The sequence below is a fragment of the Acanthopagrus latus genome, chromosome 2 (assembly GCF_904848185.1).
Source record: "Acanthopagrus latus isolate v.2019 chromosome 2, fAcaLat1.1, whole genome shotgun sequence".
Taxonomy (NCBI): Eukaryota; Metazoa; Chordata; class Actinopteri; order Spariformes; family Sparidae; genus Acanthopagrus; species Acanthopagrus latus.
The window spans coordinates 20,861,973-20,878,938 of NC_051040.1; the positions used below are offsets into that span (position 1 = coordinate 20,861,973).

A 16,966-nucleotide genomic window follows, 5' to 3' on the forward strand; every position below is an offset into this window, starting at 1 on the left:
AATTCGAATAGACTGGACTTTTTAAAGTGTTGTGAAAAACTCCAGAATAAATGCACCTTGTCCTTATCAACTGGAGTTTCTATAGGCTAAAACTGTAATTGTCTTCAACAATTACTGGAAACAGCAGCAATGCATAAAGAAAAGTGACAGGGGCACCAGTCAAAATACTTTTCATCACTTTATTATTAATTAATTTTACATTGTAGTATTTCTAGAGCAGCAGTGATTGGCATAGAATGAGAGTCAGTAAAGACAGGTCGTTATATCCACAAATGCTCCAGCTGAAGTTGAGTCTCAGCATCAGCCAAGCAGCACAACTGAAATGCTGAAAGCCCACAACTTCAGCCAGCTTACAGACCGCTGTTGCCGCGCTAATTAAAACAGCCAACACCAGTCTGATAAGCTAGCTGATGGGGTGGGAAAGTTGTGTAAAGGCCAGGGGGCAGAAGGAGACATCTAACCATGAGGTTTAGTTCACCAGAATCCACCCAGTGTATTTCAGGCAGGTCTTATCCCCGACACAGGGAGGGGGGGAAGGTAGTCTGAATTGACAAAACACAAATTCTTCTTCTAAGAATTACTAGAGAGAAGTAAACTTACTGAGTAATGAGCTGTTCACTTACCTTAAAGATGATCATTTCTAAGAAAATTAAGCATTAGCTCTGTCATGACGGTTAAAAAAACATTACAACAATTCTTAAAACGGAACAAGATCACAGCACAACTTCTCAGGATGAACGATTAAAAAGTTAGTCTTCAACAAAGGAAGAGAAAATAAACCCGACAGACTCAGACTTGGAAACGAGTGCCATGATTTACATGTTTTATATATGATCTGATCCAAGTTTCAACCTAAATGTACAGAATAGAAATGGGACTAGTTAGCTGAGAGTACAATGCCACTTTACAAATGATATCTTTTTGTTCACTTTTCTTTTGGTTCAAGTTAACTCATGTCCACACAGACCATTAGAATAGAAATACATCTGTGCATACTGTCAAAAAGATTAAGATATTTACACAATGTGCAAACCATCAATACCACACCGTTTTAAGTCGATATTGCTTTTTTCTCACCATTTTAAACTCACGATTCCAGAAACAAACAAAAAAGACAAGTTGGTCTCAACTGTTTAACAGGACAAAAACATGAGGATAATTAAACCCTGAAAAGAAAGACCATCCATAGAAGTTATCTTGGCAGCACACTGTACAAACACATCAAGATCCATCCATACATAAATGTTACAAAATTAAATAAAAATCAAGTTTATAAGTCAAGAACTATATTCAAAGGAAGTCGGACCTTCCCGTCTTGCATAAGGCATAGCATCTGATGGGCACTGCCCGCACACAGCAGTCACCACCAAACCGCTGCTTAAACTTCTGAGGTCAATGAATGGGTTAAACTTAAAGTAACATGTTAAGATCAGCATTAGTACCAATCGCACTACATATGCCTACAGACTGAGATGAGAGGAAGAACTACAAAACCTGAAGAAGAGGGACAAACAGTAAAACGGCACATACATCCTCAAAAGCACACACACACCGACAAATAGTGCCTGGTTGTTTTGAGCGTTGAGCCTCTGAGAATGGATGAGGGGGTGAGGTTTGTTGTGAGTGGCTGGGGCTGAGCAGAGGGCTCTCAGCAGCAGCAGCAGAAACACAGTCACTTGGATGTTTGTACCGCTTTGTCTCGTCATCACTTGGTTTTCTCCTCCGAGTGCCTCTGCTGCTGCAGGCGCTTGGAGTAGCTCTGAGCCATGGAGTTGATGATGGAGGTGACAAAGTAGCAGACCATGACCAGCACCACCTTCTCGAAAACCCACGACAGCCAGTTCTCATCCTGGGAAGCCAAAAGCGGGGTGCATGTGCCATTAATTAGCATAAAACAGGCAATAAATGCCAAATAAATTCATTTGCAATTATTGTTGGCACCATCCAATTTGCTGAATCTAAACCAGCTGAATCGAATTTTTCTATTTTCTATTCAGCATATTTTTTCAGTGGTGCTGGCTGCAACTAAAGAGAATTTTCATTGTCGATTATCTTCGTGATTGATCTAGTAGTTGTTTGGGCCACAAAAGGTCAGAATATTTCAGTTTTCTGTCATAGTGGTGTAAAGAAACCAGAAAATATTTCACATTTAAGAAGCAGAAATAATATGATGATTCATGATGATGAACAGATATCAAAATAGTTGGTGTTTAATGTTAACAGTTGATAATGGCTTGATTAATATTAGTAGCTCTACCTTTCCAGAGGCCAAAATCTACAGCGAGCTGATAAAATCCAGACACTAGCTTATCATAAATATATTAGTATTGGCACATAGGCTGTAAATACCCAAATGCAGCACAAAAATGCAAAAGATGTGTTTGAGGCAACCTACAAATAGTTTCTCACATTACATTTGCCCTGCAGAGAGCTCTGACAGTCATATTCTTCAGTACATATCTTGTCAGAATTCTTTCCTAACTAAAATTCAGTTTGAAGAACACAATGAAAAATTCTCTAAAATATCACTATAAACAAGTATCAGCTGGGCTATACTAAAAAAAAAATCTTCCCTAATCTGATGTTGCTGTTTTTTGTCCATTCTGCTCCAAGTGTTTTAAGATCTGGCCTGCTCTGAATAAAACCAATCCTGAGTTTCACTTAAAGTCTACGGTATGACCAAAAGCTGCCTTATATAGTTGTTAATCCAAGCAAATAAATACATCACTGAAGCTCTCATTAGCACAGTGGCATTAAAGAGGTCCACAGTAAAAATAATGTATTGCTCTTACCGCTGGTGCACTTCCCCCAGCGTGGTGCAGCTTGGTCCTCTGTGCTTCCAGGTATTGACTGAAGGGCTTCTGGAGTGATGGTCCCACTTTGGGCACAGACCTGACATCCACATCCACACAGAGCGGCAAAGAAAAGAGAAGAGAGGAAGAACATTAATCCACTTACCCCTTCAGCAGCGTTCCTACGTGGAGCCCAAAACTGAGGCTTTAGACTCTGAACACTTATTCCCTATAAAAGCCTCAAAGAGCAGTTCATGAGGTCCTCTCTTTCCCTGAACACTACCAAAGGTCCTCACTCATCTACCAGTCAACCCAGCATCCTTTGTTAGAGCTGAAGGCCCCATCCTTCATGTGGGCCCTATCCTGGAGCCTCCACCTCCTCTACTCAGTGCAGTGAGCAGAAGCAGGCAGCAGAGAGGAATGAAGCACAAACTCTTCAGCCCTCCTTTTATACTACTTCTCTCTCTATAGGAGCCTGTGTCAGCCCCTTCAACCAGGAAGTGAGTCGACATGATGTCATCACCTTTACCACCATTGCTGCCTTCTGGGTGGAAAGCTATCTAATCAGGGCGTGCTCATGTCCTTATTAGGCAATGTGGATGAGCTCACCAGGGGGCCAATCATAATGGATACCATTTTATCAATTCATGTCATAGAGAGCCGTTGGTGTTGTTTTTAGTCACCAATCAGCCGTGGTTAAGTTCAAAGGGAACTCTACATGATGTGAAACTTATAACCATGAAGAGAAAATATACTGCAGGGCTATAGACACACACACAGCGTTCCCACTGCAGAAATTAAATTCTCAGGACATAAACACGTAGTCTAGACTTGACAAGACTAAGCAAAAAAAGAAGACAATTTACTAAACAAAGACCAAAGGGGAAGTGGGTAATTGCTGATTTCAAATAAACCTAACTAGATTTGTCTGACTCATTTTTGTTATCTCTCCCACTTTACATGCAAGCACATGTGAATATACACAAAGCAATCGCCCAAAAAACACAGGACTTTTAGCTTGAATAAAGAGAAACAGAACACTCATGATGACCAAAGGTTTGGGTAACAACAAACTCAGCAGCTCCCTAATGGACATGCTAGGAGAATCCCAAAAATGGAAACAGCATGATATCTGAGTGAACAAGTTGTTGGCTTTTTTAACATTTTGCCTAGTGGCAATTCATGACTTGACTCACAATTAAAACCTGTCTTATCAAAAAACAAAAAAACAAAAAAAAAACCCAAACAGTTTTAGTCTAAACTTAAGTTTTTAAATGGGAAAGTGTGTGTGTGTGTGTGTGTGTGTGTGTGTGTGTGTGTGTGTGTGTGTGTGTGTGTAGTTAAGACCAAAACTGGTATATTTTTCCTCTACATGTATAGATTAACTAATGACACGCAGCCATAGAAACTCTTTTCTTCTCTATGATTGTGTTTCCCGTCTGACAGGGGTTATTCTCTCAGTAAAAGCCGAACATGGTGAGTCAGATCAACATGTTCGGATGGGACCGCACACGCCTGACCACCAATGCTGCAGACATGGATTGCATTTTCGGAGGAGGAAAGAAAACCTTTGTGTGGAAAAAATGGTAAACGCATGCACGTTCACCCCCGCAGTGAAAGTATTTACTCATACAGGATCCCCAATCAAATGTTTATGAATGCATTGCCAACCACAAAGGCAGAGAAAAAACAATGACTCCGCAAAGTACCTGATTAATGCAGTCTCTCCCTTTCTTTCTCACACATACACACACGCAGAGTACACTTCAAGAGCACTTACCCAATGAGTGACACCATTTGCTCCACTATGTGCTTGCTGAAGGTAATAATTACAAATAGTTTCTGCAGAACAGGAGACAAATGAATAATCATTAAAAATCATGTCTTTCTGATAATTATCAGAGGGATACAACAAACACACATTTTTTTTTTTTAGATATTTTCTAAAGCATTTTAAAAAAGAGGAACATTTAAACAGGAATGGATAATTAACAAAACATTTCTCAGATATGAAAAACATATCTTAAGATCAGTCAATTTTAGCAGCACAGCTGTGGAAAATTTAGGCCACATCTGCCACCGTCCACAGACACACTAATTACAAAAAATCCAACCTGGTAGTAAGCTAAATTTCGGGCTGCAAGGGGCTTTGTGTGGTTTGCAAAGCGCCAAAGTGGGGGGGCCAGACCGCAATATTCTGCTCCAGTCCTGAAACTGATCAACTTTAAACAGCATGACACACTGGCCCCCTGGACCAAATCAGACAGGATATGACACGTGATGTCCGATAGATTCAAGGAACAAAAAAGGAAAAATGTAAGTTAAACAATCCCTCCCGCAGCCTCTTACTGTCTGCTCAATTTCCTCCTCTCTACCTTCCCATGTCCACTCTACATCCTCCATAACCCCCACTGCGTGCCGGGCCCCCTTTTGTTTGAAAGGTCTCAGAGTGAGATCACTGGCTGGTACTACCAAGAGATGGATAGGTTTAGTTTGTTAAGACACTGAGCGAGTCACAGACACAGACGGCCTCTCCTTACACAGGCTTCTATTAGTCACTGGTGTGGCAGACTCAACAATACACTCCGTAATTAACAAGTTTTTTGGGATCCAGTGGATTTTTAAAAATCCAAACTTAAATGGCTTCTTAAAAGCTTCCCTCCTTTCATCCTGAGGCTGTTTATATGGTCTAGATATATTTCAAAGCTAAAACCAGAATAAGGAATCCCCTGTGAATCGGAGCTCTGTCAGAAAGAGTTAACGAGAAGTGCACAATTAGGAGTTTCTCACAGTCACCAACTCATGATCTTGGCTCTCCCACACGTTTTGAGGTTGTGGGGACAAAGTGAATCAGTCAGTGGTGCATACACTTTTTTTCCTAAAGAGAGATTCTGTGACATGCCTTACTACAATGTGGACAGAGAATTGTGATGACATTAAACAAAAGTTGAATCATAGTGAAAGCCACACTGCTGCTAGTATGGTATGTGCCTGTAAGTTTTCTGTTAAAAGGGGAAAACCGTATTGTCATTTCAGGTGAACTGGTCGTTTGCTAGTTGTCAGCCACCTCTGATAAAATTTTAGCTGAGTTTACAGACCTGTATATGCATCTTGATGATGGCTTTCCCAATCAGAGTTGCTCCAAAAAAGGTCCAGAAGGGAACCAGGAAATGACCGCAAGTAATTCCAGCCAGATCGAAAAGAGGATTAGGGATCTGAAACGCACACATCAAATATTACTGATTCATAGTCTTACAAATTACCCTTGTTTTAGCTATGTGAGGTTACAGGTTAATTTCCTACTATTTAAATTTGCATCCAAAGTGACATATTTTCTGAAGACTGCAATGCAACAGTAAGTGTTGATCAGGAACATTATCAACATTCTCCAATAAAGACACTCACAGAGGCACAAGCCAAGATCCCAAAGAATCCCACTTTCTGCACCATATGCTGGACTCCCAGTTTTGCTCTTGTGACAAAATCCTGCAAACAAATTTTAAAAAAACTATTTAAACACACATTACTCAAAACAGATGTGAATGGGTAGTATTTAAGTAGGTAGTAAGTTAAAATTCTAAATCTGCCTTTCAAAACCCATGGTTTGTAAAATCTGCTATACCACACTGCAACACAATTTAAATACACACATGGGTGTCTCTAAACACATATTACCCTTTTATTCTTTTCTTAAAATAACCACGCTGGACTTGTTCGCAGATGTCTGGTTTTTACCAAACAAAAGTGTTGTCTGCAATGTTATTACAAGAAGCCTTGGTGAGAGTACTGCGGTCAAATACCTGCTATTTCTGAGCACTGAATTTTTTTTTTTTTGGTTCGACAACTTTAGTGGCATTACAACTGAAAACTGTGTGGTAGAGAAGTGCCGAGAATCTTTTGATCGAAGCTCCATCCCTGTGGGGGTGAAATGTCTGTGGTTACATGGTGAAGATCACAGCCGGTGCAGGAGGGAGATTAAGAGGTGGTTTCAAAAGCTGGCATTGCATCAATGTTAATCTTGAATGCCATTTAAATTACAGTTTCTCCTTGAAGTCTCCACAATCATTCAGAATTTAGTTTCTCCCATGTAAGTGTGCGCCAGTGGTGCAAAGTATTTTTAGCTCATTGTACTCTATGCCAATAAAAACAAATAATAATTTATTGATAATTATATTTAAACTGAAATTAAATAAAACTACTGTACATTTTTATGCTTGTACTAGACCCTCAACTGTTGATTTAAATTCTCTTGGTCATTTTTTTCTTTATCATTTCTTTTACATCTAACTTTTTATAGTCAGACGTGACAGAACACTGACTTTTTTTGTTGTGTTCCTCAAAGGTAGTCCTGACTCGTATGAGATTGTTGCTTTGAAAACCTATGACCATCGCACATGTGGATACATCCTGAATACATGACGAAAGACATGTGATGTGACGGTGGCTTCCTCAGTCTGTTCAGCTGAGAACCAGTGCAGTGAGACTAGGTGAGGGAGACAAATAACTCAATTTCTCAGATTTCTGATCTGCTGACTCAGCATCTGTGCTTAGCCAGCGCTGGTCATGTGAACTTTGTTCCTGACAGAGCTGTCTGTCATTCAAATTAGAGGTCGGTGAAAAGAGGGAAGGAGGGAGGGAGAGAGAGCGAAGCCCGAGGGATGATTAAAGGGGGAGCTGTGCTCAGGGTGACTCACCCACGAACAGAACATTTACTGGAAGTGAAGGAGGGAGGGGCTTCACTGAAGTCACATGGCATTTTAAGACCAATCACTGGACAGTGGCTCCATGGTCAGTTGTACATTATAAAGATGAGGCCATATCAGATATGATCATATCGTATTGACAAAGTGTCAACACCAATGCTAATATGGAACCAAACTGAGATACTCCATTTCAGAGTCTGGGCTGCCTTCATCACTAAATATAACAAGTTGCCTTAAACTGATTGAAGTGAAAAAATATACACATACATTAGGGTGACACTTAAGATGCGTTTGTGTTTGTAACTCTGACCTGAGCGCCCTCAGCCTGCTCCAGCATCTCCTCAAACTCCTCATAGTCTTCATCATCTGGATCAGCTCCCGACTGACGAGCCGCTCTGGCCATGAAATATGGAGGCAGCTCTCCGATGGCAGTGCCCGCCCCCTACGACAACACAATTTAAAATGTTCCATGTCAGCACTTATTTATTTCCCACATTCACACACAGGCAACTATTCATGCCACCTTGGACTTCTAAATTTTGTACACCCAACTGTTCTGTGTAACGTAATGCATAATTTGGCTCAAAGTAAGATACGAGTGAAGCTTTCTAAGTTCTACAAACATTAAAACATGAAATGAGAGAGTCTCAACTCTTGGACTAGGTTACAGTGCTCACAATGCGCCACTCACTACTGGCACTGCAAAACATTCTTGCCATTTTTCAGAGTGGACCACCAGCATTGTCTCTTTATTCAAACCAATACTCACCCACATGCAGGCCTCCAGGCGGACCTTTGACATGATTGAGAGGAGGGAGACACTTCCATCCACCCCTCCACCTTGAGGACAGACAATCTGGTCTGGGTACGGAGGCTCTGGGAAGTCTGTGGAGCCACACTCATATGCTGCCAGGGTAACTGATGCTATGTGAGGACCCTAGAGATGTGGAACAGATGGATAAGATGAGCCGTTTTTAATGGACTGGAAACCGCTGGGATATATACTGGCAAATTCCAACAGTTTATCTAATGTGTGAGAGACAAAATACACAATGCAACTGTCACAGGTAAAGGGATCTTTTAGAATTTTCTATGTTACAGTTATGATTATTGGTGTAAATATTACATGAAAGATTACAACTTATATATTCTTGATTAAATAGAGAAAGGTTACATATCAAATGTTTTACTTACAATACATTGTACCAGTTTGTTATTAGGTCCTGTACATTCAGCTATGAAAGTGCAATCTATAATGCAATCTACTAAAACAGAGCTGCGATAAATCCTGCCTTCATGAAGGTTATAATGTTTCAGGATTCCCACACTTTATTAAAAATCAATTCAAGGTCTTTCCAGGGAGTTTACTGGCCCAACTCACTAAAATCTAAGAAAGATCTGGGCATAGTTTGAGACAAGAAGTGGCAGACTTTACAGAGGCTTACAAACAAGAAGGTCAGAAAGAAATCAAGAGAGAAATAAAGAGAGAAGAGAGAGAGGCTTGAATGCTTAAACAATTCTCAATGATTCTGTGTTACATTGATGGCAGAAAACGGTGGTAGACACATGCAGGGAGCTGAATGTGGTGTATGTAATGTTACATATAAAAATATCAACAGACCAAACTTTGAAGGATTTCAAGGATCAATAAGAACCCTGATAATCAGGGTTTTTGATTATTTGGAAGGCTTTGGTTTGTGGACTGTTGAACTGCATTGGAATGAGGAGTGTTTCTTTTATTTAGTCTACCCTCATTGATGTAAACATGCTGTTAGAAATACTTCTCAGGATGACTCAAAACAAATCAACAGCACTGCAATCTGCAGCCTTCAAATTGACCAAACAGTTGAATCAACACAGTTTCAACAAACACTGGACATGATAACACTCCTTCAAAGGTAGCATTAACCGCCTAGCTTTTGTGTCAGACTGGGATAATTTTAGCTAAGTGTACCTAATAAATTGGCAACCAAGTGTATATACGTATTTATAACAGTAAAACCTTCAACAATAACATATGATTGCACGGCACTACATAAGCCTTTGTGTTAAATTTAACCTGCTCTCGCGTGGCTAAACACAGCTCGTCTGCCCACAGGTACAGACACACACCAGCAGCAGCTGAGTCACAGTCTCTCTGACAGGCAGGTATGTCATCATTTATCATTGCGAAGATGCCTGGTTAGGCCGAGCCACCTGGCCTCAATAACAGTTGGCCCACCTGTAACTACACCACAGCTACTCCATTATGCCTTCTTTAAGGTGATACAGGAAACACTGACAGTAGATTGACAGCACACAATTAGTCTGTGATGACTGCAACCGCTCTCCACCCCGCTCTGCTGTATGAGCACACAGGAGGCTTCTTTAGTTTACAAAACATAGTCTGTTTCAAACCAAGCACAACTTCGCCACAACTTCGCTTAACTGCATTTCTTCATGACAGAACAAGTCAGTGTTAACAAGAAAAAAAAAAAAACTAAGCTGTGATTCAAACTCTGAAACCCAATTCCCATTAGACAGGGGATACAGTGGCCCTGCAGTGAACCTCTTTGTCAGCAGAGCAGGACTATTTCACCAAGTAGTCATCAAATTTAAAAAAATCAAAATCAAGTTCAACAAGGCTGTTAAAAGGATCCTTGAAGCTCAAAGCTCTACAATCAAGTGTTTGATGGACCAACTCACAATTGTTGCTGTTTTTAGAGCCTTACCAGTAATGAGTCTAAATATGTTAACATTATTGGGAAGCTGACACAACAGAAAAGGCCATAGGGTAATTCAAATGGTTAATCCTATTAGAAGCATGAATGAGCTCGACAAATTTCACAGCAATCTGCTTCAACATTTTGACCTGTGGTTGGCGCAAGAGGAAATTCTTCAGGTGTGTGTGTGTGTGACCAAAAATGTTACGATTGCCCCACTCAGGATCATGAACCACTACAGCTAATTTCAAGGAAATCTAAGAATTAGCTTTCAAAATACCTTGTGGGTGTGGGTTGAGGTTTCATTTTGACCCACCAGTGGCATGTGGTAAACTAATTTGAGAAAAATAAATAAAATAAAATTCATAGGAATCTGGACAAGAATAGCCCAGATATCCTCTTCTAGACCAAAGAGTTGGATGGATGGATGGATGGATGGATGGATGGATGGATGTTTTGAAACTGACAGAAGCTTTAAATGATTGGTGAGCTGATCAAAAAGACAAAGCTACAAATAAAAGAAACTGTTTATAAGCCAGTATTATCTCTTATTTTAACCACAATATTAGGACCAAACCCCAGCACTTAGGAACATGGCAATGACCTCCAAAAAACAACCTGATGAATCATAAGATCATACTGGTGTGTGAATCCCCTTTCCCCCGAGCAGTGATCTCATCCTCTCTATGGGGCGATGTATTAATGCTTCAGGCTTGAGGTAAACTTACAGTATAACACTGATGGTGAGATGTGTTATTTTCCTTCAAGCTTAAAACGGGGAGTTTCCTGTCCATAGCTGACATCAACACCGAGTCCGCAGCAGTGATAGATGGTGCTGCTCTGTGAACATTAACTAATTTACTGAGAAGCAGGAAATTGTCTCCTTATGAGCATAGATCTTACATCATGAGCGAAAATCTAGAAAGGGCTTTTCCCTTTCTGTGAAAAAACTGAAGAAAACAGGAGTTTAAGGATGCTTTGCTTCATACTCTGGAAGACACTCATCAGGATAAGCAGAAGTTGCCACATAACAGGGATGTCGGCAGCTTGACAGTCTATATCACTCCACGTATCAACCTTTCTGTGGACAACATCATTCTCATCAGAGAGGTATGCTGTTGCTTGAACAGCCACACCCTGGATTAACAGCAACCTGAAGGCTGCTCTGAATACAACACATGCCTTTATTATCACATGGGGTAGGGAGAGGTTTTATAGGGCATAAGTGTATCTAAAGTAGAAGCCAATGGAAAGAAGAGCTTCCAACAGGAGGATGATGGAATATAAACTAGAAGGGAATAGGATAAAGGATGCCTGGACTGCTAGCTTTGGACAGAGAACAGAAAGTGAATGGAGAATGACTGAGGGAAGACAAGTGAGCTGAACCAAATATTCATATTAATCATTACCTTTCTACAAATGAAGAATACAAAATACTTCTAAGAAGGCAACATGCAGGAATTATGTGTTAATGCACTGCACTGGGGTGTTACTTTCACAGAAACTGAAATGCATAGTGTCTTATCTTTGTGGTAAGTCAACTACAACACAATAACTTTTTATAGGCAAATTCAGTCTACAGAACACACACAAGGACATACGAAATAGAGACTCTGGTAAGTTAAACTGGCAGGGGAATCACGTATCAGCATGTATCGACAATGAAGTATTGCAAGAGGAAACAACCAGCTCTGTGCAAATAAGGCTCTAGTATGATCTTCATACATTACGAAAGAAATGATTTTCCAAAATGCCCAAACAAAACAATTCTGTGTTGTAACATAAAGTAGAAAAAGAAAAAACAATCATCTTTGACTGTATTAGAAGCCAATCAAATTTGGGAATAACTGACTTCCATTTTATTGTCTAGACACAAAGTATCTGATGGGAATTTTAATCTTTTCAAAGCGTGCAATGTCAGGATGAGTAACACAAGATAGTAGCTATCAGATGAACATCAGATGTTACGGTTGTTGTTAGTAAAAAGGGGAATTAAAATAGTCTCTGTTTCAACAGTAAAAGCTGGTAATTGTGAAAAATGAATGAGAAAAGCTGTTTCAACAGATGCCAGGTTGTTCCATATGGGGGAGATGACGATGCCTACTGATAAAAAGAAACCTCCCTCACACAGAGAGGGGAGAGAGGATGAGGTCACTCCTTCTCAGTATTATGATACCCAATGAGGCACAAGAGTGCACAGACACAGGATACAGTAAAAAATACCATTACAACTGCATTATTGTTGGACAAAGTATGTAAAGTAAAAAACTGAAGCCTGCTAGACAATGAAACAACAAACCCATGGTGAGCTGTAAAGCATTAATAGAAAGGAGTGTGCATCAGCACTGAAAAACAGGAAGGTCACAGTTACATCTTTTCCCATTATTTCATTATGATGGAAATAGCTGACTCAGCTGACCCACATCTGCACTAGTCCTACAGAACAGAAGCCACATCATCAGCCTAAAGCTGACTATGGTGCAGAATTTCTTCCTCTCTTTCATTTTGCTATGTTCTCCTTTTTACCACAACCAAGACAAATGACACACATGTTGGTGATTCAGTCAGACAGTCATTCTGTGACTGCCTGTCAGGGAAAAATTACACTTCACTTTTGGTTAGCCTTAGACAGACGGGTGACAAAATGGAACGAGTTTGAAGAAGGAGAGGACAGTGAGTGTGATGGTTATGACGCCATCATCTGGCAGCCACAGGAATAGACACGTATGGGCTTTGCAGAAATGCTTTGAACTCTAGAGGCACATCTAGAGGAAAATAGCTTTCTAGAACAAGACATTAAAAACAGCCTGCATACTGTTGATACACATACATATTTTGACTTTGCAGCCATTATCATGTTGCACCCTTTTGACTGTTGAGATATGGGTCACATGAGAGCTAGCTGAGATAGTCTTTCCCAGAAAAATGCAAAATGAAGGTATGTGAAGGTTGAGAACTTTACCACTGACATACATTTCCTGTTACTTTTTTCTGCCATGATAATTTCAAACAGTTCATTGAAAATAGATTTTAAGACACTCAACTCGGGAACCCTTTTCATCAAAATGTATAAAGAGCTAGCATTCTCACATGTGTATTTTGCTGTGTTCCTTATTTCAAAATCTGCTGTTTCTTTACAGGGTCAGCTGCCCACAGAGTGACATGGCTTTCTCTCCAATCTGAGTTTGACTCATTTTAAACTGGCAATAAACAACCTTTTTGCTTTAACTTGTTATTCTGAAGTAAATACAGATTGCAGAGTGTAATATCTGTATAAAAATGATACCATCCACACATAGATTGGTCCCCTAGAAGCTTCACTATGACTATGCCGTTTCATCTGCCACTGAGCAAACCTAAACAAAGGTTTGCATTACAGCATAAAGGAAGCTGTCTACTATTACCAAACAAAAACAGGAAGAGGCATTGTTTTCCCAGGTCACCATCCCCAGGTAACAGGAATGACTGGAATAACTGAGAAAATTCTACACTGCAAGAGAAAAAGAACACCACTGATGGAGGAGGCAAAGAAGGCGAAGAGGGAGAGTGGTAGAAACAAGATTGAACAGACGGCTATTCACTGTACGGAGAGTGCTCTGGTGTTCCCCCATCTGTTCCCCCGTTGATATGCGTTTCCTCTTACCGCCAGGACTTGAGATGGGTCAAAACCGACATTCTTTATATAAGATCAGTAAGCCTGCCTTCTTATTAATACAAATGGGTGTTTTATCTGCTTTATCATCAAATTTGGATTCTTACAGATGTTTTTGCCTTGGACAGAATCCTGGCTGCTAATGGTAATCATGTTGTTAGTGCAGTATTTGCAACAATGATCCCAACAGTAGTACCACAGGGAAATCCTAGGTGAAAAAGATTACACTTAAAGAGGTTTATTCCAACTATAAAATAATAATTTTTCACTGTTTGGGCTGCTCTTACCAAATAAAGGAGGAAGGTATGCAGGCCAGTCCCAAGGCCTACTGAGGACAGGATCCCAAGGCCTACCCAGTAGGCACACCATAGGAACTTCTTCTCCAGGTAGTCAACATACTTTTGTGAAAAAAGTACAAAGAGGAGTTATACTCTCAGTTGTAGTCATAGTATGATTGTGTCCAAAAGAACACACTTTCTCTTAAACTTTTGATTAATATCAGCTGTTTTTCAATGGGAAAGATTTTATTTGCATATAAAATCATCATGTCGTACAAATTAGCTGAGGCGGGTTGAATATGAGTTCACCATTACAAATGTTTGTAATCTAGATGTTAATTCAAAAAAAAAACTGGCGATGCCTTCACTGAACTGGAACAGACCATTGCACAGAGGAATTTCTAAACAAAACTTTGTCAACCGAATGTGTGATCAAGGGTTACTTGACAACAGGGCATACGTCATTATCTCCCAATGTGAACTTTCTTTTCTAAAGGTTTTCAGGTTGGATAAAGAGTGACTTATCATTAACCTTTAAACAGGCGGGTGATGCAGCAATGGTGTTGATTATTAACATCACTGAAAAAACAAATCAGTCAAGCCTTACTTGTTGGTGTGCTCCTTCAGTGGAGTAGGCAACGGAGAACAGAGAACATAACACCAACACTAAGAACACTATGCCTCGCCGTTGCCAAAGCCTGAGCAGAAAGGTGAGAAAGCAAAATGTTGGTAATGAAGCAAGTTCCACACATAAAACAAAGAAAAGTGATTTTATTGGAGGGGCATGACTTCACAAATACCCTACTTAATGGGATTCCCTACTGAATTTTAATCACACTATAACCAACAGTGTATACTGGTGTTCATTACAAGCTTTACAACTCCAGCTTCTCAGGGACAGAGAAATTCCCTTTTTTGATATAATTGTTAAGGTCTCAGGGCATATCTGCTTCACCAATCAGAGAACGCTACAGAGTCACAAGAAGAAAAAAAAGAGGACCAGAGACACAAGGACGTGCACACACAATCATCCTGTAAACCTGTTTAGAAAAACCTGTTTAACTTCTTACTTAAACGTCCACTCCTTTAGCTTGATGAGGGTCTCCAGGAGGAAATAATGTAGTGTGGTGACAGGCCTCTTCCATACCACGAGAGACAGGCGTTCCTCCTTATCTCTCTGTCGCCTCTCTCTTACCGAGGAGTCTGGAGGGCAAACAAAATGACAGTCACCCTCACATTCTGTAAAACTTGTTTCTATATCAACTATTGCATCCTGTTGAATAGGCGATGCTAAATACATGATCCATGAGGCATCTGGGTCTGTTCTTGCTCTACTGTAGGCCAAGTTGTTTGTAGCCTTGAAAACTGAAAGTAACCTCAAATGGATCAGTCTTGAGCGGTTTTATGACTTGCTCAAACAACGTGGCGGTAGTTATCATTCCGTGGCATCAGTTATTTCATAACCTACTTGACAGGCACTCTTCAGAGATGAATGGTAACTTCCCTGCTGTACATTTAACTACAAAGTGTGACGAAACTAACCTGCCGACTTTCCATTCTGTTTTTCTTTTGCTCCTGCACGTTTCTGAGGCTGTTCACAGCTTGCTCCATTGGCTGCCATGTCAATCAAGGTTTAGCAGGTCAGGCAATCTAGGACGACAGAAAAAAAGACAAGTTGGTGTCTCTCATTCGACAGTGTGCACCCCTCTGAGGTCCCACTTCCTACTGATCGAAAGGACATGACAAGACACTGTGGGACTCAGTCACTAAATCAGTAATGATAGCCTTATCAGCGTCTGTTAAGCAACAACACATCGGACTGTCATTAGAACATTTCGTCAGCACGCCGGCTGAAATTGAAATGACATGGTAATTTCATGGAAAATATAATACAAAGAAATAAGGCGTAAATATTACCAAACACCCCGTGACAATAGCACACGTAGCTAGTTAGCTGAAGTAACCGTGTAGTGCGTAGGTCAGTCTGTAACCAGATATGATGCCAAATTCGTTCATATCATCATCATCATCCTCCACATGCAAACCGGTTAGCCAACATGCTAATGGCTAAGCTAGGGACGTTGTCAGTTTCTACATCAAAATAGTGGTTCTGAAATCAACAACAAAAGGCCTTACTTGTACAGATATATGTAAAAATGTTCCCTGTCGTCGTGCTGTTATGGTAACGACAAAACACGCGCTATGTAACGGTGAAAACAGACCGTTGTTGAAATTAAATGACAGTCGTACCTCTTTCCTGTCCTCCTCACCCGGAAACACACGACCGACGTGTCAAAGTAAAAAGTGTGCTGCAGTCCAACCGTGAATAATTTTCCTGAAACAAGTTTACTGTTATGGTAGAATTATTACTTGTGCAAATGTGGAAGTAAGACGCGGTATATATGCTCCAGATTCAATTTATATGATTCAGACTATTCAAGTCACGGATGACATACTCTTATTCTGAAATCTAAGTAAAGACGTATTTCCGTCAGTTGTGTTTTGTGGTCCAATCGGTGGTTGCCAGATTTGCCAACAAACTGTGACAATTCCTTCACTCTAACCTTGAAATTGCAATACTTTATTTAACCACATAGTTACATCAGCGATTTTATTAGTCATGCTTAGATCACGTTTCCTTTATAATGGAAATTCCACATCCCGCTTATATTGACAACGTTAAGGGATGGGGGAACCAAAAACATCACGAGTTAAAAGGGCAACAGGTTCATTTCCAGCTTGAGTCACGTAGTTGTCTGGAACCATTCGAAAAGCCATGTTTAAAGCCCCGAAAGCCTTTTAACTCACTCAAGCTCTGCACTGCCCAGGCCAGAATATG

General features: G+C 40.3%; 1 protein-coding gene across 3 annotated transcripts; it reads right to left on the reverse strand.

Annotated features, from left to right (window-relative positions):
- Positions 1-806: 806 nt before the first annotated feature.
- On the reverse strand, positions 807-16,527 carry vmp1 (vacuole membrane protein 1). 3 transcript variants are annotated; one of them, XM_037085074.1, is made up of 12 exons: positions 16,378-16,527; positions 15,670-15,777; positions 15,198-15,330; positions 14,735-14,825; positions 14,137-14,247; positions 8,265-8,432; positions 7,806-7,937; positions 6,198-6,278; positions 5,891-6,007; positions 4,573-4,634; positions 2,793-2,892; positions 807-1,849 (listed from the first exon to the last, which is right to left on the reverse strand). In XM_037085074.1, exons 2-12 carry the CDS (start codon positions 15,746-15,748, stop codon positions 1,706-1,708), a joined length of 1,218 nt encoding a protein of 405 aa, XP_036940969.1. In that variant the 5' UTR covers positions 15,749-15,777; positions 16,378-16,527; the 3' UTR covers positions 807-1,705. The 3 variants fall into 3 exon arrangements, with proteins under 3 accessions (XP_036940969.1, XP_036940968.1, XP_036940970.1); XM_037085073.1 differs by having other exon boundaries at positions 16,264-16,398; XM_037085075.1 differs by lacking the exon at positions 16,378-16,527 and adding an exon at positions 16,045-16,217.
- Positions 16,528-16,966: the final 439 nt, after the last annotated feature.